The sequence below is a fragment of the Bos grunniens genome, chromosome 25 (assembly GCF_055505025.1).
Source record: "Bos grunniens cultivar Pamir isolate PY7600 chromosome 25, Bosgru_T2T1.0, whole genome shotgun sequence".
Taxonomy (NCBI): domain Eukaryota; kingdom Metazoa; phylum Chordata; class Mammalia; order Artiodactyla; family Bovidae; genus Bos; species Bos grunniens.
In genome coordinates, this window is record NC_141189.1 from 9,736,397 (window position 1) to 9,760,159 (window position 23,763).

Here is a 23,763-nt window from a genome sequence, read left to right on the forward strand (position 1 = left end):
CCAGACAATGCTGTCATGTTCAGCAATTGGGGGCTCTTGGGAACATTCCGCCCCTTGTGTGGAGGACCCATCCACCCCTCCCTTCTCCCCAGGCTGGGGAAGGCAGAGGTCGGGAGACTGGAGATCCAAGGTCTTCAATAGGGTGGCACGAAGGGCCAGCCTGAAGGACCTGGGGCTGAAGGAGTGGTGGGACTTTGAGGGAGTAGGGGATCCCCAAGGCATATGATTCTCCGTCAGCCCCAGGGTCTGAGTGGTTCCTAGGTCAGGGAAAGCTCTGTGTGGGAGTGAAGTCCCCCCGGAGTCCCAGGGTACGGTCTGAATCCAGTCTGTAGACCCTGCTGGCCCCTCCCTGCCCACCATGCATGCCAGGGGCTGGCCTCCTATGCAGGCCCACCTCCAAACAAGCTGGCCAGCCCAGCTGCAGGGCCCCTGATGAGAGAGTTAAACAGACAGCCAGCAGTGATTGACAAAAACCACTGTGCACAGCGTGCGGGTGTGGGGCGGGTGACCACCGGTTTCTGCGGGTTGGCCTCTGCACACGAGTGAGTGTGCATGTCCTGTGGGTGTCTGCAGATGCACACGGTCCCTGTCCACACGCTGGCCGTTGCCAGGGGACTGCGTGTGCAGTACACACGTGTGTGCACAGCGGCTGCTTGCAGAAGCAGTTGGCAGGCCGAAGCCCTCCACACTGGGCATCTTCCTCTAGGAAGGGTTCAGCCCAACTTAAAAAACCAAAAACATGTTTATTGAACTAGAGGTCACCTGCAGAAACAAATTCCCTAAGCTTATAAAAGATGTAAAACTCTCAAGTATATTATTTTCCAATCCCTGACCACCGACTTGATCAAAGTGGGATTTGGGCAGGTGGAGCCTCTGATCTCAGAGTTTTCCATTAGAAGATGGGTCTGGGCCTTATTTATTTTTTTTTTTCTGTGTTAGGCATTAAAATGGCAGACCCTTCTTTGGCCACCCCCTCCAAACAGCCTCTCTGTGAATCCACTCATTCTAGCTGAGACTTTTCTAGAGCAAGATAGTGCAAAATTCCCTCTGTCATGTCCACCCTTTAAAAATAATTTAAACTTGAAGAAAACCATAACCTCAAATAGACGGTTTCCTTTTTTTTCTCCCCCTCTTTGTTGTTCAGTCGCTCATTCATGTCCGCCTGTTTGTGACCCTGTGGACTGCAGCACGCCAGGCTTCCCTGTCATTCACTGTCTCCTGGAGTTTGCTCAGACTCACGTTTAGTGAGTCGATGATGCCATCCAACCATTTTCTTCCTTGGTTGCTTTATTTATTTTTGGCTGCACCACGCAGCACGCGGATCTTAGCTCCCCCATCAGGGACTGAAGCCGCACCTCCAGCATTGGGATGTGGAGTCAACCTCTGGACCCACCAGGGAAGCCCCCAGATGGTTTCTTTTAACCACGGATTTGTCACAAGCCGGCTAGGGCATCGGGGACCATTGAGTTCCCGAATCACTGGGGCCCAAGGCAGGGGGCGGTGCTCAGATGGGATGGGGTGTCCTTCCCGTGACCTTCCCCTGTCACGTCCTCCTGCGCCCCCCTGCCCCCGCACCTGGCGGCCCGCTGACCCCGGTCTCCCTCTCTCCCGGTAGCTGACCACGGTGGCCGAGAAGTCGCGGGTGCTGCAGCTGGAGGAGGAACTCAGCCTGCGCCGTGAGGAGATCGAGGAGCTGCAGCAGTGCCTGCTCCACTCGGGCCCACCACCCGCTGACCACCCTGAGGCCGCCGAGACCCTGCGGCTGCGGGAGCGACTGCTGTCGGCCAGCAAGGAGCGCCAGCGGGAGAGCGGCCTGCTGAGGGACAAGTACGAGAAGGCGCTGAGGGCCTACCAGGCGGAGGTGGACAAGCTGCGGGCGGCCAACGAAAAGTACGCGCAGGAGGTGGTGGACCTGAAGGCCAAGGTCCAGCAGGCCACCAGCGAGAACATGGGCCTCATGGACAACTGGAAGTCCAAGCTGGACTCGCTGGCCTCGGACCACCAGAAGTCCCTGGAGGATCTCAAGGCCACCCTGAACTCGGGCCCCGGCGCCCAGCAGAAGGAGATTGGGGAGCTGAAGGCTGTGATGGAGGGCATCAAGATGGAGCACCAGCTGGAGCTGGGCAACCTGAGGGCCAAGCATGACATCGAGACAGCCGTGCACGTGAAGGAGAAGGAGGGCCTGCGGCAGAAGCTGCAGGAGGCCCAGGAGGAGCTGGCTGCCGTGCAGCAGCACTGGTGTGCCCAGCTGGAGGTGCAGGCCAGCCAGCACCGGCTGGAGCTGCAGGAGGCCCAGGACCAATGCCGCGACGCCGAGCTGCGCGTGCGCGAGCTGGAGAAGCTGGACGTGGAGTACCAGGGCCAGGCGCAGGCCATCGAGTTCCTCAAGGAGCAGATCTCCCTGGCCGAGAAGAAGATGCTGGACTATGAGCTGCTGCAGCGCTCCGAAGCCCAGAGCAAGCAGGAGGCCGAGAGGCTGCGGGAGAAGCTTCTGGTCACCGAAAACAGACTCCAGGCCGTCGAGTCCCTGTGTTCGGCCCAGCACACCCATGTAGGTGGCCGCCGCCCCTCCTGCCCACAGGGCGGCAAGTGGCCCCGGGCTCAAGGGCCCTGCTGGGGGAGGGTTCTGGCGTCTGTTGACCTTTTGTTTGCAGCCCAGGGAAGTGTCCCCGTTGCCCGCCCCACCTGGAGCATACCAGTCTGAGATCACAGGGCACCTGGCTCAGAGGAGGAGCCCCTGGCCCCTCTCTCAGAAGGGCAGCAAGCCTGAGTGACCGTTCAGAAGGGCAGCAGGCCTGAGTGACCGTGGGGCCCCCAAGCAGTCTGAGCAGACCTGGCTGGGTCCCCACAGGCCAGCCTGGAGAGGAGTGTCCCTGGGCAGCAGCCTTCTCCCCAGCTGGCAGGCACGTCCCACCGTGCAGGCTCCCAAGCCTCCTCAGGGCGTTGGTACCAGGAGCTCCAGCACTGGGCTGGCAGAGATGTGGAAGGCAAACCCTGCCCACCCCTGGGCAGGGGTAAGAGAGTCCCATTTCCAACCCGAGCGCCGACCTCGGGCACCTGAGGGTGGCCCCCTATTTGCCAGTCCCAACGAGATGGAACAACAGTCTGGCAGCCACTTTCCTAAGTGGAGCGGTGGGGTAGGGGAGTGGTCCCAGGAGTGGGCTCTGCAAGGCCAGAAGGCTGTGACTCTGGGGAGACTGCTGCCCCCCGTATCAGCTTTGCTGCAAATCTAGACGTCCCAGCTGAGCACACTGGGGAGGCTGGGACCCCAGGTATCAAGAACAGGTGCTCCCATGGGCCAGGAAGGGCCTCGTGAGTGGATCTGGGCACCACACCTGGTGCAGGCCCTAGAATGCCCCATCTCACCTGGACTCCCTTGGGGTCCATATTGGCTCCATTTCATAGATGAGCAAACCCAGATTCCAAGGCGGAGTAGCTTTCCCGGAGTTTCTCGCCCATCAGTGGCAGAGTTCCTGTTGAACCCCACTGCCTAAGGGCCAGAGAAGTACCCGGAATGACAAAGTCTTATATGAAGGGACAATTCGCAGCAAAATCGTTGCCTCCCCCCAACTCTCTGCCCCCCAACTCGAGGCTTATAGGATCTTAGATACCCAACCAGAGATTGAACCCTGGGCCCCTGCAGTAGAAGCTTGGAGTCCTAACCACTGGACCACCAGGGAAATCCCAAGATGGTTGCCTTTTTATCAGCCCCAGTGGTTCTTGAGCTTCTGGTTCCCCTTGTACATTTAATCCAGAATTCAGTGTTTGAGCAACCAGTGTTCAGAAGTTCTCCGTACAGGGGGTGCCTTTTTTGTAAAAGGAGCCCTGCCTGTGTCATGCCTTAAGGCCCCACTGCACCAGCCATCTGCCCCCTTCTCCCAGGCGGGGGCCCCTATTAGCAAATACCCTCCCAGGATGCTGGGCAGAGGGGAGAAGAAGAGCCCCAGGTTGCACACGGCCTGGTTGGCTGCTCAGGGCAGGAGGGTCAGGCCTGGGGCCCCAGGACCTGGACTCCCTTGGCAGGGAGGTTGGGGGTTGCTGTGGTTCCACAGGATGGCTTGCTGCCCCTCTGTCACAGACCGCACCCCAGGGAGTGGGTGGTGACCTTAGAAATGCCCACTGATTTCCACACATGTGGGACCTTGGTCTGGACCCACATGCCCTCCAGATTCAAAGGTTCAAGGACAACTTGATTTTTGTTCTCATGTGTAAGAATGGGAATTATTAAAAAAAAAGTTTAATGTGTGCCCCGTTTTCCCTGCAATGTGTATAAATAAAGACCTAGGGGGCTTTGTTAATCACAACAGACTGGCTGAAGCAGGGCTGGGGATGTATGAGCGGAGGTATGAGGGACAGGGCGGATGGAGGTGACTGCCTGCTCAACTCCGCGCTGCCCTGATATGCAGTGCTAGGGTCTGGCAAACTACAGGGGACGACCAGCTTTGCTTGTGCAGGAAGCCAGAAATTTCTGCTAAGAAGCAGCGAGGAGCCTGTTGATGTTTGCCACACAGATTTTTTTTTTCTTAGTTGATTTTTTGCTTCTTTGCTTCCGGGTTTGTTTTTTAAAGGCAGTGTTAGATCCCCTGGAGGAGGGCATGGCAGCCCACTCCAGTATTCTTGCCTGGAGAATCCCATGGAGGGAGGAGCCTGGCGGGCTACAGTCCATAGGGTCGTGCAGAGTCAGACACGACTGAAATGACTTAGCACGCATGCACGCACGCAGAGAAAGAAAGTAGCGTTTCTTGAAGTCCCTCTGGGAGCTGTCTAGGCGTGCTCTGCATGCGCTGCCCCGTGGCAGTCGATTCTTGTTTTATGGATGGGAAACCGAGGCTGGGAGTCTTGCCTCTGGATAATGGTGGAAACAGTCCCAGGACCAATCTCTGTAGGCATTCCCAGGAAGGAGACATCTGTTTAATATGATAGACATTTGCAAACAGGAAGGGACAGGGAGTGATCACATGGACGCTGTGCAGGCAGCCCTGGGGGGCCCTAGGAGCAGAGCGGGGGTCCTCTTGTCAGGGAAGCCAGACCTAGAACACCTGTGCCCCCTGCTACAGCAAGTCCATGAAAGTCTCCTTGAACTGGGGAGACGTGGGCTGGCTGGGGCTGGGGGCTGAGACAGGGAGGCGAGCATCTCCCTTACAGGGCTCTCCTTTCAGATGATTGAGTCCAACGACATTTCGGGGGAGAAGATCAGGATGAAGGAGACTGTGGAGGGTGAGTGGCCACTGGGCCGGGCGGGATGTGGGGCTTTGGGGAAAGGCTGGTGGGTTTTGCCTCCAAGCTCGGTTCGACTTCGTTTTGCGTCATCTGGTGTTTGGTGAAAGCTGCCTGGGCTTCCCAGGTGGCACTAGTGGTAAAGAATCCACCATCCAGTGCAGGAGACGTAAGAGACACAGGTTCAATCCCGGGATCAGGAAGATGGGCTGGAGGAGGGGATGTCAACCCACTCCGGTATTCTTACCTGGACAATCCCATGGACAGAGGAGCCTGGTGGGCTACAGTCATAGAATCACAAAGAGTTGGACACGACTAAAGTGACTTAGCGCACACATGCAAGAGCTGCCTGCTGTGTGCACCAGCCACTCACCCACCATGGGAGGAGGGCAAAGGCTGTTTATTGAGGACTTGATTGTGTGTTTGGTGTGTTTTTTTTCTTTTTTTCAAGATATTTTTTGGAAAAAAAAAAAAAGATATTTTTTGATGTGGACCATTTTAAAAGTTTTACAATATAGCTCCCCAACCAGGCATCGAACCCACGCGCCCTGCATTGGAAGGCAAAGTCTTAACCATTGGATCACCAGGGAAGTCCCTTGCCATGCAGATTTTTAAAAATCAATCTTTGTTTTTGGGATCTTGGGTTTATTTTTTTCCTCTGTAAATCTCTGATTCATGCAGAATTCTTACTCCAGGTGTGAGGTAAGGATCCACTTTTATTTTTTTCCCCAAGAGTGCCCACTTACCCCAGCACCGTTTTTGAAAACCTCATCTCCCTGTCTCCACTGATGTGAATGAACCAAACTTACCGTCTTTAAATTCCATCAGGTAATTAACTCTTTCTAGATTTTTTTTTTCCTTTCCAGTGACCAATCTGTCTATTTATGCACCACTTTTACAGTGTTTTGAAACTTCGTTTATATTTCAGTTACTGGCAAGGCTGGTCTTCGGCTCTGTTTTTTTCAAAATTCTCTCGGCCGTTCTTTTTTTTATTTATTTGGCTTTGCTGGGTCTTAGTTGCGGCATATGGGATCTAATTCCCTGACCAGGCGTTGAACCCCAGGTGTCCTGCCTTGGGAGCATGGAGTCTTGGCCACTGGACAACGAGGGAAGCCCCCCCTCCCACCTTTTTTTTTTTTAATTGAGACATAATTTAAGTAAAATCACCATTTTAAAGCAAACCATTCAGGGGCTTTGATATATTCAGAGTGTTGTGCAATCATCTCTTCTGTCTAGTTCCAAAACTTTTTCATCACTCCAAGAGCAAGCCCCGTATGCATCATCAGTCATTCTCTTATTTTCCCCTCATTGCAGCTGCTGACAACTGCTAATCTGCTGTCTGTCTCTATGGATTTGCCTCTTCTGGATATTTCATATAGATAGCATCATATAACATGTGGCCTTTTATGTCTGGCTTATTCACTTTGCATAATATATTCAAGGTTCATCCACATTATAGCACGGGTCAGTGCTTCATTCCCATGTGGGACCAACGGGCCATCGTATGCATACGCCCAATTTTGTTATCCATTCACCTGTCAATGGACAGCTGGGTTGCTTCCACCTTTCAGCCACTGTGAGTAGCGCTGCTGTAAGTGTGCATGTGGGGATACTTCTTGAGTTCCTGTTTTCAGCTCTTTGAGGGTATATACTCGGGAGGGGAATTGTTAAATTGTATAGTAATTGCAGGCTTCCCTGGTGGCGCAGTGGTAAAGAATCTGCCTGCTAACGCAGGAGACTCAGGTTTGATTCTTAGATCGGGAAGATCCCTTGGAGAAGGGAATGGCAACCCGCTCCAGTATTCTTGCCTGGAAAATTGCATGAACAGAGGAGCCTGGTGGGCTACTGTCCATGGGGTCGCAAAGAGTCGAACATGACTCAGCAACTGAGCACACACACCCGTGGTAATTGTGTGTTTAATTCTTTGAAGAAGTTTGTTTTTTTTTTGCCAAATTCTCTTGGCTGATCTTGCTTATTTTTCCAAGTGACTTTGTTTATTTTTATTTAAATTTTTTCCTTTTTTAAAATTTTTATTTACTTATTAAAAAAATTTTTTTTCCAAGTGATTTTAGAATTAGCTTATCTGGTTCACAAAAATTACAGTCTGGCTGACATTTTTACTGGCTTCACATTGAATTTATAAATTAACGTACAGAAAGTTAATACATTTCTAGAACTTTGCTTGCATCTTTTTCATGACTGTCCTGGGCTATCCAGTATTGAATGCATGTGGCCAGGTGACGTGAGCACCTTTATTAGCCCCAATTTTCACTTGAGGAAGCTGAGAGTCTGAGAGTTAAGTTGCTCAAGACCGTACAACACTGGCACCTCTTCTTCAGGGTGGGTTACCCAGGCTTCCCTTGTGGCTCAGCTGGTAAAGAATCTGCCTGCAATGCAGGAGACCTGGGTTAGATCCCCGGGTTGGGAAGATCCCCTGGAGAAGGGAAAGGCTACGCACTCCAGTATTCTGGCCTAGAGAATTCCATGGACTGTATAGTCCATGGGGTCACAAAGAGTCGGACACAACTGAGCAAATTTCACTTCACCCAGAAGGTCGACTGTCTTGAGAAAGAACTTGGACTCTGGAAGCCAAATGTGATGTCATTTTAGGGTTCGGATGGGAGGGCCACCCCCTCGTCCACCAGATTGCATTGTTAGCTCTGGGGTACTGATGGCCCCTCATCTCTCCCTTCTCCCCAGGCCTGCAGGACAAGCTGAACAAGAGGGACAAAGAGGTGACAGCCTTAACATCTCAGACCGAGATGCTCAGGGCCCAAGTAAGTGGTAAGTCTCCCTCCTTCCGGGCAGATGCGGGGGCTTTCATTGGATCACGTGCCAGTCCAGCGGGGGAGGGGGAGATGACGCTGGTCAGGGTGCCCTTCCCCACTCTGCCTCGAGGAGAAGTCAGCCTGGGCCAGGTGGCCTGCACTGGACTTCCACCTGGGCAGTGGTGAGGGGGGCACGGTAGCCCACACTTCATCTATAATATAAGTGGGGACCCCAGGGACTTCCCTGGTGGTTTGGTGGTTAGGACTCTGCGCTTCCAATGCAGGGGTCAGTTTGATCCATGGTGGGGGAACTAAGATCCCATAGGCCGAATGGCACAGACACAAAAAACAAATAGGGGACCCCAGCCACCTTCTCTCCCCAGAGCCAGGCCTCTGTGCCCTGTGTTCTGCAATCGCATCACAATTTATCTCTTTCTGGGCTTGAAGACCCCTGGGTTTCAATCTCTCTGCCTTTTGGTATAGTATTTGGGCACCAGCCCCTGGAAGAAATACCAGGACTTCAGAATTGGGAGGGGAAGGACTTTGGCTGCAGCAAAAGCCAAGGCCCAGGGGAAATGGGGATGAAGCCAGAGGGTAGCCTGGTGGGGCAGGGGGAGTGGTAGGGGGCCTGGAATCTGTGGCTTGGTGACAAACTGGCTGTGCTTCTTGTCCACCAGAATGCCAGTGGTGGTGCCCGTGAGCCGGCCGCCATCCTGGGAAATGGTTCTCACTGCCCCCTTCCCTCCACTCCCCATCATGTTCATGTGGCTTAATGGGTCCCAACAAAGGTCAGGTGACCTCAGGTTCCTCCGGGGCCAAGGTGAAGTTGTAGATTTCCCTCATCCAGGCAACACTGTAAACGCCCCTGTCTCTCGAAGACTGGACTGCTTTCCTGACACCAGAGGGCCCGGCTGCTGTGTGGGGGCCATGGTCTGCTTTTCCTAAGTAGCTCTTTTCGGCCCCTCGCTGCCTGGCCCTGCAGGACGAGGGAGGTCCGCTCAGTGGAGTGTGTCCCTGTTAACACCCCCCTCTCCCCGGGAAAGCCTGCTGCCTGCCCGGGCCTTGGCCCCTGTGTGGGACAGGTTTCCGTGGTGATCCCAACCCTCTCCCTTCTTGCCCTGCTGGCTGGCCTCAGCACTGGAGAGCAAGTGCAGGTCGGGCGAAAAGAAGGTGGACACCCTCCAGAAAGAGAAGCGGCGCTTGGAGGCGGAGCTAGAGGCCGTGTCCCGGAAGACCCATGATGCCTCGGGCCAGCTGGTCCTCATCAGCCAGGAGCTGCTCCGGAAGGAGCGGTGAGTCAGCCGTGGGCGGTGATTAGAACAGCGTGACCCTCACTCCACCAGCTAATAGTACCCAGTCTTTTTTGAAGGTGTAGACAGATGACTGGCATCACCGGTGATCACCATACTGTCTGCTGCTAAGCTCCAACGAAGCCTCAGAATCCTTCTTAACACAGTTCTCCAAGCAGAACTCATAGGAAAGATTAGTGGTTCCCAAATATCTTGGTCTTGGGGACCCCTTGAAACTCTTAAAAATTATTGAGGACTCCCACCTTCTCTTCCTTGAAGCCTTCCTTGGTTGATGTAGGCTACCATAAGCTGCTCCTTGCTTCTTTGGTACTTAGGATGGGAGTGGGAGATCAGCTAGAAATGTGTTGGCAGATTAAACGAGTAGAGATTTATTTTCCTCACATAACAAGAAATCTGGAGGTAGCTACAGCTGGCATTTGGTTCAGTGGCTCAAGGTACCAATGCCAACACCTTTGCTCTCTTGGGTTCTGTTAGACTCTTCCTCATGGTTGCAGGGTGGCTGCTGAAGCTCCAGCCATCAGGTGCCATCATTCAGAGTAGGAAGAAGGAAGAAAGGGAAAGGGTCAGTACCAGCAAACTTTTACTTTATTCTTTTAACTACATATGGCCACCTAGTGAGTTAATTTTCCCCTCCTCTAAAGTAGATTCTGGCAAGGGGAAGAACTCAAAATGGGTGTGTCCTTTTCTCCCAGCCTCTGCCCATGGGAGACATTGCTAATTGATCACTGCACTCTTTTTCTGCAAAGTCCAGATGTGACCTCAGAATCAATCTCACCACAGTATTCCAGGCAGCTGCTGCCAGTTAATTAAGAGTTGACATAGGAAATAAAACTTATTTGATGTCAGGTATTTAAAATGTCTTGCCCCATGAGCTCTCTTGGAAAAATGCTTTATTTTTTATTTAATTTAATTTTATTGTTATCTTAAAAGTGTATTTTATTGGGATTTACCTGGTGGTCTAGTGGTTAAGAATCTGCCTTGCAGTGCAGGGGACACAGGTTTAATCCCTAGTCGGGGAACTAAGATCCCATAAACCGCACAGCAGCTAAGCCTGTGCGCCACAACTGAGACCTGATGCAGCCAAATAAAAATAAAAATATTTTTTTAAAATAAGTAAATAAGTATGTTATGGAAGTTACATTTATTTACAACATTATAAAAGTTCTGTGTATACAACATTATATTTCTACTTCTGTACTATTTTTAATTAAACAAATATATATTCTCTTTAAAAAAAAAAAAAACTTCAAAAAAATTCTAAGAAAGGCTGAGTCCTCTTGACTGTTGGGTTCCTAAACCCGAGTCTCTCCAGCTGTGGTCCGATGGCTTCAAGCCTCGTGCTTCCTCTGTGGCCCCTCCTGGCACAGACGCTGTGTCTTGGTAGCCAGTATCCCCCTCGGGATGGCCAGTCTCAGGCACCGGACTAATTGTGGAGGATGAGAGCTGAGGGACCCAGACTGACTGCTGTTCTGTCCACCCCCGCCCCCTACAGGAGTCTGAATGAACTGCGGGTATTGCTGCTGGAGGCCAATCGCCACTCCCCAGGGCCTGAGAGGGACCTGAGCCGGGAGGTCCACAAGGCCGAGTGGCGGATCAAGGAGCAGAAACTCAAGGATGACATCCGAGGCCTGCGGGAAAAGCTGACGGGGCTGGTACGTGGGGAAGGGGGCGGCCTGGGGATAGGGGACACCAGGGAGGGGCTGGGGCAACCTGCTGTTCAGGCCTTGGAGATTGGTGACCTTCTGGAGCCACCCCAGGGACTGCCAAGTCACAGTGAGGGTTCAAAATCCCCTAGAACCACTGGCAGGGTTTTGTGGACGTCATGGCTGGTTGTGTGGCTGTCTGGGTGATGCAGTGCAAAAGAAGATTCCCTAAGAATCTGACCAGTCCAGAGATGGGGTGGCCTACCGCCAGGTGGTGAGCTCCCCATCCAGGGAAGTAATCAACCAGAAGCCAGCTCCTTGTTCAGGGTCCTGCAGTGGTGATTCATGCATCCATCTCAGGGACGAGAGGGGAACAGACTGAGCAGAGTCCCCAGAAGTGCAGGTGGGGTAGGCTGGTAGCATAGGACAGACTCATCCCACTCAATCCCCCATTGGTCAGCATTCAAGACTAGCCTGTGGCCGGTTCCTGGGCCTGGTCAACTCCAGGGTGTGGACAGGTTAGGTCCAGGAGGACAGGCTTGCTGTCAGGGGAAGCTGCTCCAAAGCCCCTCACTGCCCACCCGCCCAGCCACAGGGGTTCAGCCACAGTGGAGGAGATGGAAGAAGAGGGGTCTCGCAGGCAGGAGGAGAGCCCAGGACCCGCCTGCTGCCATGGGAGCAGCCTTAGACCTGCAGGGTTAAGGGAGGGGGATGTCCATTATTCTGTCTGCACCGAGATTGTGGGCATGGGGACCACCGGGCCCAGCTGCCCTGCAGCCTTTCAGCCCTGGCAGGTCTGCCCAGCAGAGAGTGGTTACAGACCCCTCTGTGGTCCTCATGGTGCTGTGAGCCTGGGTATAACTTGGAAACCAAGACCCCGAGGCTGGTGGGGCCTTGGGAGTTCTGATTCCAAGACTTTCCCAGAATTGCATGGAGGGGGCAGAGCCACGCCTTCTCCATGAACCACAAGCTGGTCAAGTTTACATTTGATCAGCCTCTCCCCTGTCCCCCTTGTACCATCCCCAGCACCACAGCGAACTAGGATGGGCTCGGTGGTTATAAACCTCCTGAAGTGAGGGAGGTTCGGATGGAGCGGGAGGCTTGGACAGAGGATCGGAGCAGAGCAGAAGGACCTAGAAGCACCTGCCCAAGGAGGGCAGTGCAGGGAGGGTTTGTGATCTGCCCATCTCTGGTACCGTGGTGGGTGGGGTCAGCTGCAGAGCGTTTGGAAGGGAAGGGAAGGAATGTCCTATTGAGGGTGGTGGAGGGGTTCTGAGGAGAGGTTCAGGGGATGAGGCTGTGGGTGGTCTAGGGCTGAAGAGGAAGGACCCACATAAGACAGTATGGAGGGAGTCAGGGGGATACTGGAAGGAAAGAGGAGAGGGAGGGGTCCTAGGTTTGGAGACTTGGAAAACATGGAGCATTTGATAGAACCTGGGAATCCAGGGCAGGGGCAGGAAAGATGCTTCTGTGAGGATCCTCAGGTGAGGGAAGGAGGCTTGAGGGGCATCCTGGTGATGCCCAGGCCTGACCCAGAGATGACGTGGGACAGATGAGTTTCCTGCCAGAGAAGAGGTCACCCTCATGCAGCACGTACGTGCACACACACACGCATGCATGCACGCACACACACACTCTTCCTCTCTACACATGTGCGCACACACACACACTCGTGCTCTCTCCTGCTCCTTCCAGGACAAAGAGAAGTCCCTGTCGGATCAGAGGCGCTACTCCCTCATCGACCCGTCCTCATCCTCGGCACCAGAGCTCCTGCGGCTGCAGCACCAGCTGATAAGCACGGAGGACGCGCTGAGGGACGCACTGGATCAGGCTCAGCAGGTGGAGAGGCTCGTGGAGGCCATGAGGAGCTGCCCTGACAAGTCCCAGGTGAGCTGGGTGCCCCCCAGGTCTGGGGGGAGAGCCTCAGCCTTGCCCCCTGGAAGTCCCAGCCCTAGGGGTTCATGCCTTTATCCTGAGGAGCTCAGATGAAGGGCGGAGATGCAGCCTTGCCCTGAGAGCCTAGATTTCCCCATTTTGATGGGCTCTGCTCAGAGTTCTGGGCTTCCCAGGTGGCGCTGGTGGTAAAGAACCCACCTGCAATGCAGGAGACACAGAGACACAGGTTCGATACCTGGGTAGGGAATATCCCCTAGAGGAGGGCATGGCAACCCACTTCAGTTTTCTTGCCTGGGAAATCCCATGGACAGAGGAGCCTGGTGGGCTATGGTCCATGGGATCGCACAGAATCAGACACGACTAAGTGACTTAGCACTCACAAACGCACGCTCAGAGTTCAGAGCCTGCGATGGTCCCATCGGGAAGACCTCACCATCTAGTGGACGAACCGGGAAATGCTGGCTGGGGCACCTCGCTCAGCCTCTCGCCCTTGACTCTTAACAGGCCATCGGCAATTCTGGTTCTGCAAACGGCATCCACCAGCAAGACAAGGGTCACAAACAAGAGGTAAGCGGCACCCTGCCCCCGGGGGGATTTGCTCCGTCGCTCCCACGGCCCTCGCGTGCAGGCTGACTTCTCTGGAGAGGAAACTTTGAAAAGGCAGCAAAAGAACAAAGACACATTTTGCAAGAGCCTTTGGGCTACTCATAGAGGGGGGGCCGCGGAGCCAAACTTGATTCAGTTCCCATCCTGCTTTTTTAACCTTGTTCCCCTTTCCAAAAAACCTTTTATTATAAAATAATATGTACCTATTTGGAAACTTTGGGGAAAAAGCTCAAAAATACATAAGGAAGAAAACACTGGACATTCCCTGGTGGTCCAGTGGTTAGCACTCTCACGTGCACTGCAAGGGGTACAGGTTTGATCTCTGGTCAGGGAACTAAGATCCCACAAGCTGTGCAGCGTGGCCAGAAAAAAAACACTCACCAGTAGCTCTTCTACCCAGAGATGACCGAGGTTGACATTACTTTGCTAAGCATGCACGTGTGTGTGTATGTATGTATGTCCACATGTACAGCCAGTCCGAACTATTCCATTTGCACACTCATCTGCTTGGTGACATTTATCTGTAGCCCCACACTCCACACTGACAGCACTTTTGTGGTCATTCACGGACATGTGCAGAGCAGAGAAAAATGTAATCGCCTGAGACATGGCATGTTCCCAAATGAGCCTGTACAAAGCAGCGTGCTTGTACAAACATTCTGCAAACAAGTGTCCTTCTCACGGTCTATTTAGTGACACGTTTCTCACATTTTCATGCTTTTTTTCTTGGTGATTTCCACTGTTTAAAATGGCCCCCAAGCGTCATCTTGTGTTCTAGAAGAGCCGTCTAGTGTTCCTAAGTGCAGGAAGGCTGCAATGTGCCTTCCAGAAAGTACTTTAGAGAAGCTGCATTCAGGCATGAGTTATAGTGCTGCCGGCCTTGGGTTCATTATTAATGAGTCAACAATACGTATTCAGTGCAATGTTTTAAAGAGAAGCACGCATGAAACATGATTACCTGTTGATCGATTGATGAAAACGTCAGATCAGAGATTTGCAGGAACCTTGTATTTCCACTGAGAGCAATGGTTCAGTTTTTGCTGGTTCCATGACAGTTTGATTCTATAGAACAGGACTCCTGCAAATAACGAAGATTGTTATGTGTGTGTATATATGTCTGTAAATCTATGTACACATTAACTTAAAAAAAAAAATTTATTCCTGGTGGCTCAGACAGTAAAGAATCTGCCTGCCAATGCAGGAGACCCAAGTTCGATCCCCAGTTGGGAAGATCCCCTGGAGAAGGAAATAGCAACCCACTCCAGTTTTCTTGCCTGGAGAATTCCATGGACAGAGGAGCCTGGCAGGCTACAGTCCATGGGGCACAAAGAGTCAGACATGACTGAGCGACTAATACATATAGTTGACATATATACATGCTTTTTTTTACAGCTGTGTTTTTAAGATTTTTTTTAATGTGGACCATTTGTAAAGTCTTTATTGAATGTGTTACAATATTGCTTCTGTTTTATGTTTTGGTTTTTTGGCCCCGAGGCATGTGGAATCTTAGCTTCCTGACCAAGTTTCGAACCTATACCTCCTGCATTGGAAGGCAAAGGAGAAGTCCCTACACATTTTTTTTATTTAGAAATAATTTTTAATTGACAAAAAAGTTACAAGAATTTTAAAAAAGCGCCTAGAAGGACTTTCCTGGTGGCCCAGTGGCAAATACTCTCAGCTCCTGCAGGGGCCCCGGTTCCATCCCTGGTTGGGGAACTAGATCCCACAGGCCACAGTTAGAAAACCCCACAGGCTGCAGTGAAGACTTAAGAGCCCTCATGCTGCAGCTAAGACCTGGTGCAGCCAAATAAATAAATAACTATGCAAGTGACGATGTTAGTTGCTCAGTCGTGTCTGACTCTTTGCGACCCCGTGGACTGCAGCCTGCCAGGCTCCTCTGTCCATGGGGATTCTCCAGGCAAGAATACTGGAGTGGGTTGCCATGCCCTCCTCCAGGGGATCTTCCTGACCCAGGAATCGAACCTGCGTCTCCTGCCTTGCCGGCAGATTCTTTACCGCTGAGCCACCAGGGAAGCCCATAAATACCTATACGCAGATACAAACTAAAAGTAAATAGTGCCTGGAGCATCAGCTCTCCTTTCCCCCATAACACGTGGTTGAGATTTTGCCGCATTTGCTTTACTTTTTGTTCTCTATGTGTAGGTGAGTGTTATATGCATGTAATATTTTTCTGAACCACTTGAGTATAATTGCATATTCAGTCTGCATTCCCTGAGAAACAGGGCATGATTTTACATAAACACAGTACAGTTACCAATCTCAGCAAATGTCATGCTGTTATGAGATTTGTTAATACAGCCAATCATAGTCCCTACCTGTTTTCTTCAGTTGACCCTGGCGTGTCTTCACAGCTGTTTCCCTGCCCCAATCCAGGATCCAGTCTAAGGTTAATGAGGCTCGTTGCATTTACTTGTTATGTCTTCTTTAGTCTCCTTGCATCTGGAACATTTCCTCCATTTTGCTTGGATTTTGATGACGTTGGCATTTTTGAAACACAATCCCTCCCTCTTTGTTTAATAGAAGATTCCTCCTTTGGGGTTTGACTGTCCTTTGGGGTGATTAGAGCCGGGTTCTGCCAGTCAGGCTGAAATACTCAGTCAAGGTCATGTTCTTCTCCAGGCATCACGACTGAGGCACGTGATGTCCATCTGCCCTTCATTCCATGTGTGAATGTTAATCACCTGGTCGAGGTGTTGTCTGACCCCTACTGCATGGTTACTGGTTCTTTCTGAATGAATATTCAGTGGAGACCCTGGAAGACCTTGTGAATTCTCTGTCCCTGACTCAAATGCCCCCTGGATTCATCATCGGTCTGTGAATCTTGCCTGAGCTGTCTTTATTGTGATGGTTGCAAAGTCGCACGTGAATTATTTCATTTTAATCTTTTTGGCCATACCACACTGCTTCTGGGATCTTGGTTCTCCAACCAGGGATCTAACCTGGCCCCCCTGCAGTGGAAGGGTGGAATCCTAACCACTGGACTGCTAGGAAACTCCCTAAATTATGCAATGGAGTAGACAGCGTGCTCCAATTCAACGGATGTGAGTTTGAGCAAATTCCGGGAGATGGTGAAGGACACGGAAGCCTGTTGTGCTGCAGTCCATGGGGTCACAAAGAGTCAGATGCAACTTAGCGACTGAACAACAACAAAGCATGCTCTAATATTCAATTTCATCTCCTGGTTTTTTTCAACTGAATATTTTAAACTTAGCATCTTCTCTCTTTCTTAACAGTCTCTGTAAAGTCTACGCTTTATAAAATTGTGGGCCGAAAATTGGTTTCCCAGGACTTTTGTGGGCCTGACTCCCTTGCTGGGAATGTGTTTTGCTGGGTTCTGTATTAAGGGGGTATCTGGTGGCCCACACCCCACAGTTAGCTCCTGCCATTTGCAGTGTTAGAGAGCCCACCTGGGGCCCAGGTGCCAGCCCAATTAGGCTCTGTCCCTGGCTCCCTGTGTGACCTTGCACCAGTACGATCTTGGGCTGGAGGAAAGAAGGCTTGTCCTTCCAACTCAGCCAATGGAGCCATGGCTGCAGGCCCTCACCTGGAGACCAGAGAACCCTGGCCACAGCATCTGCTGAGGGGCTGATGCTGTGGTGAGAAGCAGAGAGAGATGCATGTGGGGAGGTGGGGAACCCGAACCAGACCTGAGAGCAGGGTGGAAGCAGGAGGCTATAGCAGGACCTGTCAGGGTTGTGTCTGCAGAGGAGCCACCCGTACCGGGCCCCTTGGGAGTTGATGTCCAGACCTTGTGTGGCTTTGTCCTGTGAAGCACACGGGGTTCATCCCAGTTTACAGATGTGAAAACTGAGGCTTGGAGTCTCAACCACAAGTTTTCCTTTCCTCAGATCCAACCTCCACACAGACCCTTGGAGCTCTTTGTAAATCCTGCCTGCTCTCGCCTCTTCCCTTCAAATTCCCATAAACCACTCCCACCCCGCTTCATGTCTCGCTGTGCCCCACTCAGCACAGAGTGCTCCTACCTCGGGGCCTTTGCACGTGCTGTTCTTCCCACTACCTGGCACAAGCTAGTTCTCCCCCAGCCCTGCCCTACCCCCTCTGCCCCTTGCCCCGGGGCCTCCTGAGACCCTTACTGACCAAGCCCTTGCTCTCTCCAGGACAAGCACTGACCCTGAGGGACACCGTGGAGCGGCCCAGTCTGGACCACAGCCCCTCCAGCCGGCCCCGGCGGCGCCCCCTCCAGGCAGGGGGCGGGACTGTCGCTTTGAAGAGGAGAACAGTATTTGTAACAATGATGTACCCACCGCCGTGGACAATCCCCCACCCCCGACCCCCTTGCCGGACCAGGAGGCTTCCTCAAGCACGATCTTCCATGGAGAGTACAGCCCTGGCCTGGCCTCCCGGGACCTGCAGCCTGGATGCCCTGGACACCCGGCAGTTTCTGGAGTTGGCTCAGGGAGGCCAGGGTGATCCGAACAGACCCCTCTCCCCAGAAGCCACTGCCCTGAGGACCGTCTTGGCCCCTGGGCGTGTCCCCACTCCCTTTCTTCCCCTCCTCCTGGGGGTCCCTCTCAGACCCCCGAGAGCCATTGTCCCAGGAAGGGGCCAGAGGAGGGCCCCAGCTTCCCCTTCAGGCACCAAGGAGAGAAGTCTGGTCATTTGGAGGCAGGAGGAGACCCCCTTTTCTGCAGCCTCTTCCAGACTAAGGCAGTCCCCAGGGCTTCTTGTCCCCACACACTGAGCCTCTTGCAAACAGTGGTACAAGTTCCCCTCGGCCCGTCTGCCCAGCAAGGCCCCAGGTTCAAAGTGCTGGGAGGTGGGCCCTTCGTTCCGACCCCAGCGCACACGCAGCTCCAAGCTGCTGATGTCTGGAGGGTGGTCCCCAAGGCCAGGAGCCACAGTATTAGGAAAGTCTGGAAGCCCCTTTCCTTCCCCCACCCATCCTCAGAGACCTGGCTTGGAGCTGGGACAGGGAGGTCACAGGGAGGCCCCAAACCAGCCGTTTGGGTGTGTTTTGACTGGTAGGTCGTATGCTGTCCCCCAGGTTGACTTGATGTTCTGAAACCAGCCTCCCACTGGCAGATTCACCCATGCTGACCCCGACGTATACACCTTCTGACCGTTAGCACAGGCACACTCAGAGGGGTCACACATGCCGTGTGGATGGGACCTTTGCAGTCAGTTATGCTTGGACCACATGGACACTCACCCTCGGGCTCCAGGATGGAGCCCCAGGCCTGGCAGGGCTGCGATTGCACACACTACAAATGTGCCTGCAGCCTCGTGCACAGAATCAGCCAGGTACACGTGGGTGAGCCTTCAGGGAGGTGTGGCCATGCACATGCATCTGAACACACAGCCCAACAGCCCCCTTTCAGTGGTACGAAGCGTCTGCCTGGGGCATTTTAAGTCCTGTCTCCTATAGCCAAGAAAAGAATCCAAGGATTGACTGGGGAAGACAAATCTCCCCACCTTCCCCCAAGCCTTCCAAGTTACTCCAGCCTCGTTTGTGATGGGAAAGCCAGCGTCTGCCCGAAGCCCCACCTCTAGAGCCGGGAGACCTACAGATGGTTGCCTTGCACTGCAGCGTCTCCGTGGAGGCCTGCCCCACCTCCCCCAGCTTACGGGCCTCTCTCCCTAGGGGTAGAGGGGGTGCCTGATGGGCCAGCATGGTGTTCCCAGTTGCACCAGGACAGGTATGCAGGTGGTGCCCAGGTCACCCCTGAGTGCTCCCAGGTACAGGTGGGTGGTCTTCACGTCCTTGCCCCAAAGCAGCCCACCCCGGGGGCAGCCAGTTAGTCCTATCGGCCCCTCCTCGCTCCCCGTTGGCTTTCGGTAGCTCTTGCATGCGGTTTCATTAACAACGGTCTAGAAGCAATGCTGTAGTGGCTTAACCCAGAGTCAAATACTACTCTTTCCAGCAAAATCAGGCAGCTGCCCTGCCCACTGGAGGCACTGATTAGTCTACTAACAGCCAAAAGCCCACTCTGAGAGGAGTTGAGCCCCCGGGATGGGCTGGCCGGTGGCAAGCGTTTTCCCCATGAGCATCTGCGCCTGCCCAGTGTGTGCTCAGCCGTGCCCCTCCCCAAGCCCTCCTGCACCCTCCCCTTCCCTTCCCCAAAGTGGAATTGTTGAAGTGTGGCGAGTCCGTGCTCGAGACAATAAAGCTTGTGACTGAGGTCCAGGACCCCTGCAGTTTCTGCTTTTCTCTGTGGGCCCCCTGGCCTCCCCCCAATGTCTCCTAGCTCATGAACACCCAGGTGCCAGGAGTCTGACTTTATCCTGTTCTCCTGGTGGACTGATAGCTAATTCTTACTCAAATGTGAATGGCTAATAAAGGCCTCAGGGGGCCTGGTGTGGAACAAGTGTGGAACTGAGCTGCCTTGTCTGAGAAAAGGGAGCTCAACAAAAGCGGCAGAGAACCAGAGAAAGGGGGCAGCAGTGGAAGCCGGGCAAGGCTGCCAGAGAGGCATGAGGGTTTGGATTTGAATCTGTTGGAGATGTAAGTGGGCCCACAAGGAAAAATCGAAGTCTCCCCTGTACAAAATAGTGATGGATCAGCTAACAAATTTGATGAGTTCAGTGAGAACGCTTAAGATCGCTAATGCTGCCCCCTGCAGTAAGATATCTTTAGATCACGTAGTCACTGTTATGCCAGCTTTATGGTCATTTTGCAGGCTGTTCAATTGAGGGTCCCTCCCACCCCCCACCCCTCTCCATAGAGACCAAACAAGGCTCTCGAGGTTAACAGCTGAATGTGTCCAGCTCTGTGCCCTTTGTCGGGCACTGCGTCAGCAGAGTCCTGGAGGAAGCAGTGAGACTGTGCAGTGGGGGAATGAGAGTTTAAAAGGAGGGCCTGTGTGCTCGGGTGTGGACGGGGACCCACGAGGGACTCAACTGCAGACAGAACTCCAGCGGGCAGTGTGGCCCGGTAGGGAAGGAGAAAAAAAGAAAGTGAAAGTCGTGTCAGACTCTTTGTGACCCCCATGGTGTGTCCATGGAACTCTCCAGGCCAGGACACTGGAGTGGGCACCCTTTCTCTTCTCCAGGGGATCTTCCCAACCCAGGAATCGAACCTAGGTCTCCCACATTGCAGACGGATTCTTTACCAGTTGAGCTACAAGGGAAGCCGAAGAATACTGGGGTGGGTAGCCTATCGCTGCTCCAGGGGATCATCCCCACCCAGGAATCGAACCAGGGTCTCCTGCATCGCAGATAGATTCTTTACCAACTGAGCTATCATGGAAGCCCTAGGACGGCAATTGCCTCTCCACTCCCGTCCCTGCCTTCTGCCGACCACTCCCATTGGCTGAACCTCTGCCGGCCCCTCCCATTGGCTGAACCTCTGCAGGCCCCTCCCATTGGCTGAACCTCTGCAGGCCCCTCCCATTGGCTGAACCCAAGGCAAGGGAGCCTATTGGAGGCTGTGTAGGTCATTCCCTGGGGGAACAGCCAGGCTGGAGATAGGGAGGCAAGGTGTGGACTAAAGCAGCGCAGTCGCAGTCGACGCAGTGTTCGCCAAAGACAGGTTGGGGGTGGGTTTTGTTGTCTTTGGGTTTTGTTTTTGTTTCTCTGTTGTGTTTTTGTTTGCTTTGCTGTGCAGCACCATGAGGTGTTTGGCGAAGGTAAGAAACCTGGTAAGTGACCAAAATTCAAAACCAGACCGTCCAATTCTTTTTTGTTTTGTTTTGTTTTCTTTGCTCTGACCATGCGTCATAGCTTGTGGGGTCTTAGTTTCCCTACTAGGGATCGAACCCAGGCTCTCGGCAGTGAAAGCACGGAGTCTTAAACACTGGACAGCCAGAGAATTCCCCAGACCGTCCAGTTTTTAAACCTGCTCAGGTTCTTTGCATGTCCCTGGGATCCCTGACCAAGGAGCCAACCCCAGCTCCCTGCAGTGGAGGCTCAGAGTCCTAACCACTGGACCACCAGGGAAGTCCTGGGGCTGGATTTAAACAGCACCCAATTCTTAGGCTTCCGCTGCCTCTAATATAAATGGTCTCTTTTTCCAGAACGCATCATCCCAGTATTTTGAAATTCAGAGAGCTTCTGCAGAAAGATTCTTTCCTCTGAGACCAAACACCACTGTGACCTATGTGTTTTCCCCCCATTTTACCCAAGGCACTGGGTTGACCCTGTCCCCTGCCAGGTAATGACACTGAATGGGTCACCCTCCCCAGGGTAAAGCATTTCAGGGGCTAGTTTAACCTTTGGTGGAAACGCTGGGGGCTCGTGATCAAAGAAGAGTGAGATCCCCACCCACTCATGGCTCCCAGGCCAGCAGTCATTGGAACCCCATGTTAACTGCTATGAAGAAAGGATTGTGAGGGGTGGCAGGGAGGAAGGAAGTGGGGGCAGACAGGGACTGTCATGGGGAGTGAGAGGGGCCTGGTGTCTCTGGCCCTTACTGCCACCAGAGGGTGAGTGGGACCTGAGGCTGGGTGAACAAGGGCTTGAATCTCATGAAAGGAGCTTCCTGAGTCCTTGTCTGCCCAGGGCTTGGCATCCAGAAGGTGGAGGATGGAAGGTGGGCACCTGAAGCAGGGTGAGGGGGCCCTCCACCAGGTGTGAAGCGGTGACGACAGTCTGCCACACAGAGCCCTGCTCACAGGGTGCTCAGAGCCTGGGGGGGGCAGGTGGGTAGGAAGCGCCAGGGCTGCAGCTGTGGGGGGTGGGCAGCTTCAGAGAAGTGGCTACAAGATCAAAGCCTAGGAGGGCAGCCTGGAACCCTTCAGCTGGTGGAGGGCGGGGCGGGGGACAGGCAGTGGTCTCTGACCGCATCACCCTGGAAGAGACCAAGCACCAGACACCCTTGGGGTTCAGCCCAGCCCACCACCCTCTGACTGCGGGCCAGGCGCGTTGCTTCACTTCGGTGAGTCTCAGTTTCTTCATCTGTAAAATGGAGACCATAAACCAATCTTGTGCACTGTGGAGTCTGAGGCCACAGAAGCCCTTAGGTTAAAGGCTACACCCAGTGGTTTCCTGTACTCTCCCATCCAAGCAGAAAAGTTGCTCCTTCTCCATCTGCCTCTGGGAGCCCCCAGCCCTGGCTTGCTGGGCCCCTCGACAGTCCAGTTTAGAGGCAGCAAGGGTGCTTCCCCCAGGGCCAGGTCTTGGGTACGGTGGGAGGGGGTGGGAGCCTGCCACTCCAGAGGGTGTCTCCACACCACCCCTGGGTCGACTTTCCTAACTTTGAAGTGTTAAGATAATGTCAGCCGTGCAGAATTGTAAGTAGAATTCCCACACACCCTTCACCAGCTTCCTCTCCTGTTCACTTCTTGCCTGATCACAGGACTGCAATCCAAGTAGAACATGGACATCGGTAGGGTACTGTGAACTCAAGTACAGACTTTACTTGAATTTCACTGGTTTTCCTTCTAACTATCCCTGTTCCAGAATTCCAGCTAGGATCCCACAGGGCATCATCCAGTCTGTAGTTTTCCTGGTCTTTCACGACCTTGACACATTTGAAGAACACTCGCCCAGTGTCCCCCACTTTGGTGTTTTCTCAGAATTAGATGGAGCCCCGAGGTGATGTGCCCTGTTGGGGCACCATATCAGGGGTACCTGATTTCATCATCTACCAGTGAGGGTTAACTTGGATCACTTGGTTAAGGTCATGTGTGCTAGGATTCTCCACCATAAACTTACTCTTTTGTCCATTTATAATTCATAACTATTTTGGAGGAAATGCTTTGAGATTATGCAAATGCCCCCCTTTCTTCTTAAAGTTTCACCTCTGATTCTTTTCTTTTTACTTTTTGGCCATGCTGCACAGCTTATGGCATCTTAGCTCCCTGGCCAGGGATCAAACTCGCACCCTCAGCAGTGAAAGCTCGGAGCTGCAACCGTTGAACCTCCAGGGAATTCCCTCACCGCTGATTTTTGCATCTGTGTGCGGAGCTTGCCTGCTGTAATTATTACTGCGATATTCTAGTGGTTTGCTAGTTCTCCATTTATTCTGTCTCCATTTATTGACTAGAATTCTTCCTTAAGAAAGAGTTGTTTCTCCTCCCCCATTTATCTATTTATTTATTTTGCTATGGACTCATAGGGCTTCCCTGATAGCTCAGTTGGTAAAGAATCCACCTGCAATGCAGGAGACCCCAGTTCGATTCCTGGGTCAGGAAGATCCCCTGGAGAAGGGATAGGCTACCCACTCCAGTATCCTTGAGCTTCACTTGCGGCTCAGCTGGTAAAGAATCTGCCTGCAATGTGGGAGACCTGGGTTCGATCCCTGGGTTGGGAAGATCCCCTGAAGAAGGGAAAGGCTACCCACTTTAGTATTCTGGCCTGGAGAATTCCATGGACTGTATAGTCCATGGGGTCGCAAAGAGTTGG

At 53.0% G+C, this 23,763-nt stretch overlaps 1 protein-coding gene and 1 long non-coding RNA gene across 3 annotated transcripts in view; both read left to right on the forward strand.

Moving 5' to 3' along the window:
• Positions 1 to 19,609, forward strand: part of CLIP2 (CAP-Gly domain containing linker protein 2) — a 75,158-nt gene extending 55,549 nt beyond the window's left edge. For both annotated transcript variants that reach the window (XM_086374587.1, XM_086374586.1), the window contains 8 exons: positions 1,616 to 2,551; positions 5,160 to 5,217; positions 7,918 to 8,001; positions 9,121 to 9,277; positions 10,788 to 10,947; positions 12,634 to 12,825; positions 13,339 to 13,401; positions 17,580 to 19,609. In XM_086374587.1, coding sequence (XP_086230713.1) covers positions 1,616 to 2,551; positions 5,160 to 5,217; positions 7,918 to 8,001; positions 9,121 to 9,277; positions 10,788 to 10,947; positions 12,634 to 12,825; positions 13,339 to 13,401; positions 17,580 to 17,591 — 1,662 coding nt within the window. In that variant the 3' untranslated portion in view covers positions 17,592 to 19,609. The remainder of the gene's footprint in view (positions 1 to 1,615; positions 2,552 to 5,159; positions 5,218 to 7,917; positions 8,002 to 9,120; positions 9,278 to 10,787; positions 10,948 to 12,633; positions 12,826 to 13,338; positions 13,402 to 17,579) is intronic.
• Positions 19,610 to 21,434: 1,825 nt separating this feature from the next.
• Positions 21,435 to 23,363, forward strand: LOC147345004 (uncharacterized). The gene is made up of 2 exons (XR_015154447.1): positions 21,435 to 21,571; positions 23,201 to 23,363. It is a non-coding gene; the product is annotated as an uncharacterized LOC147345004 (long non-coding RNA).
• The last annotated feature ends 400 nt before the right edge of the window (positions 23,364 to 23,763 follow it).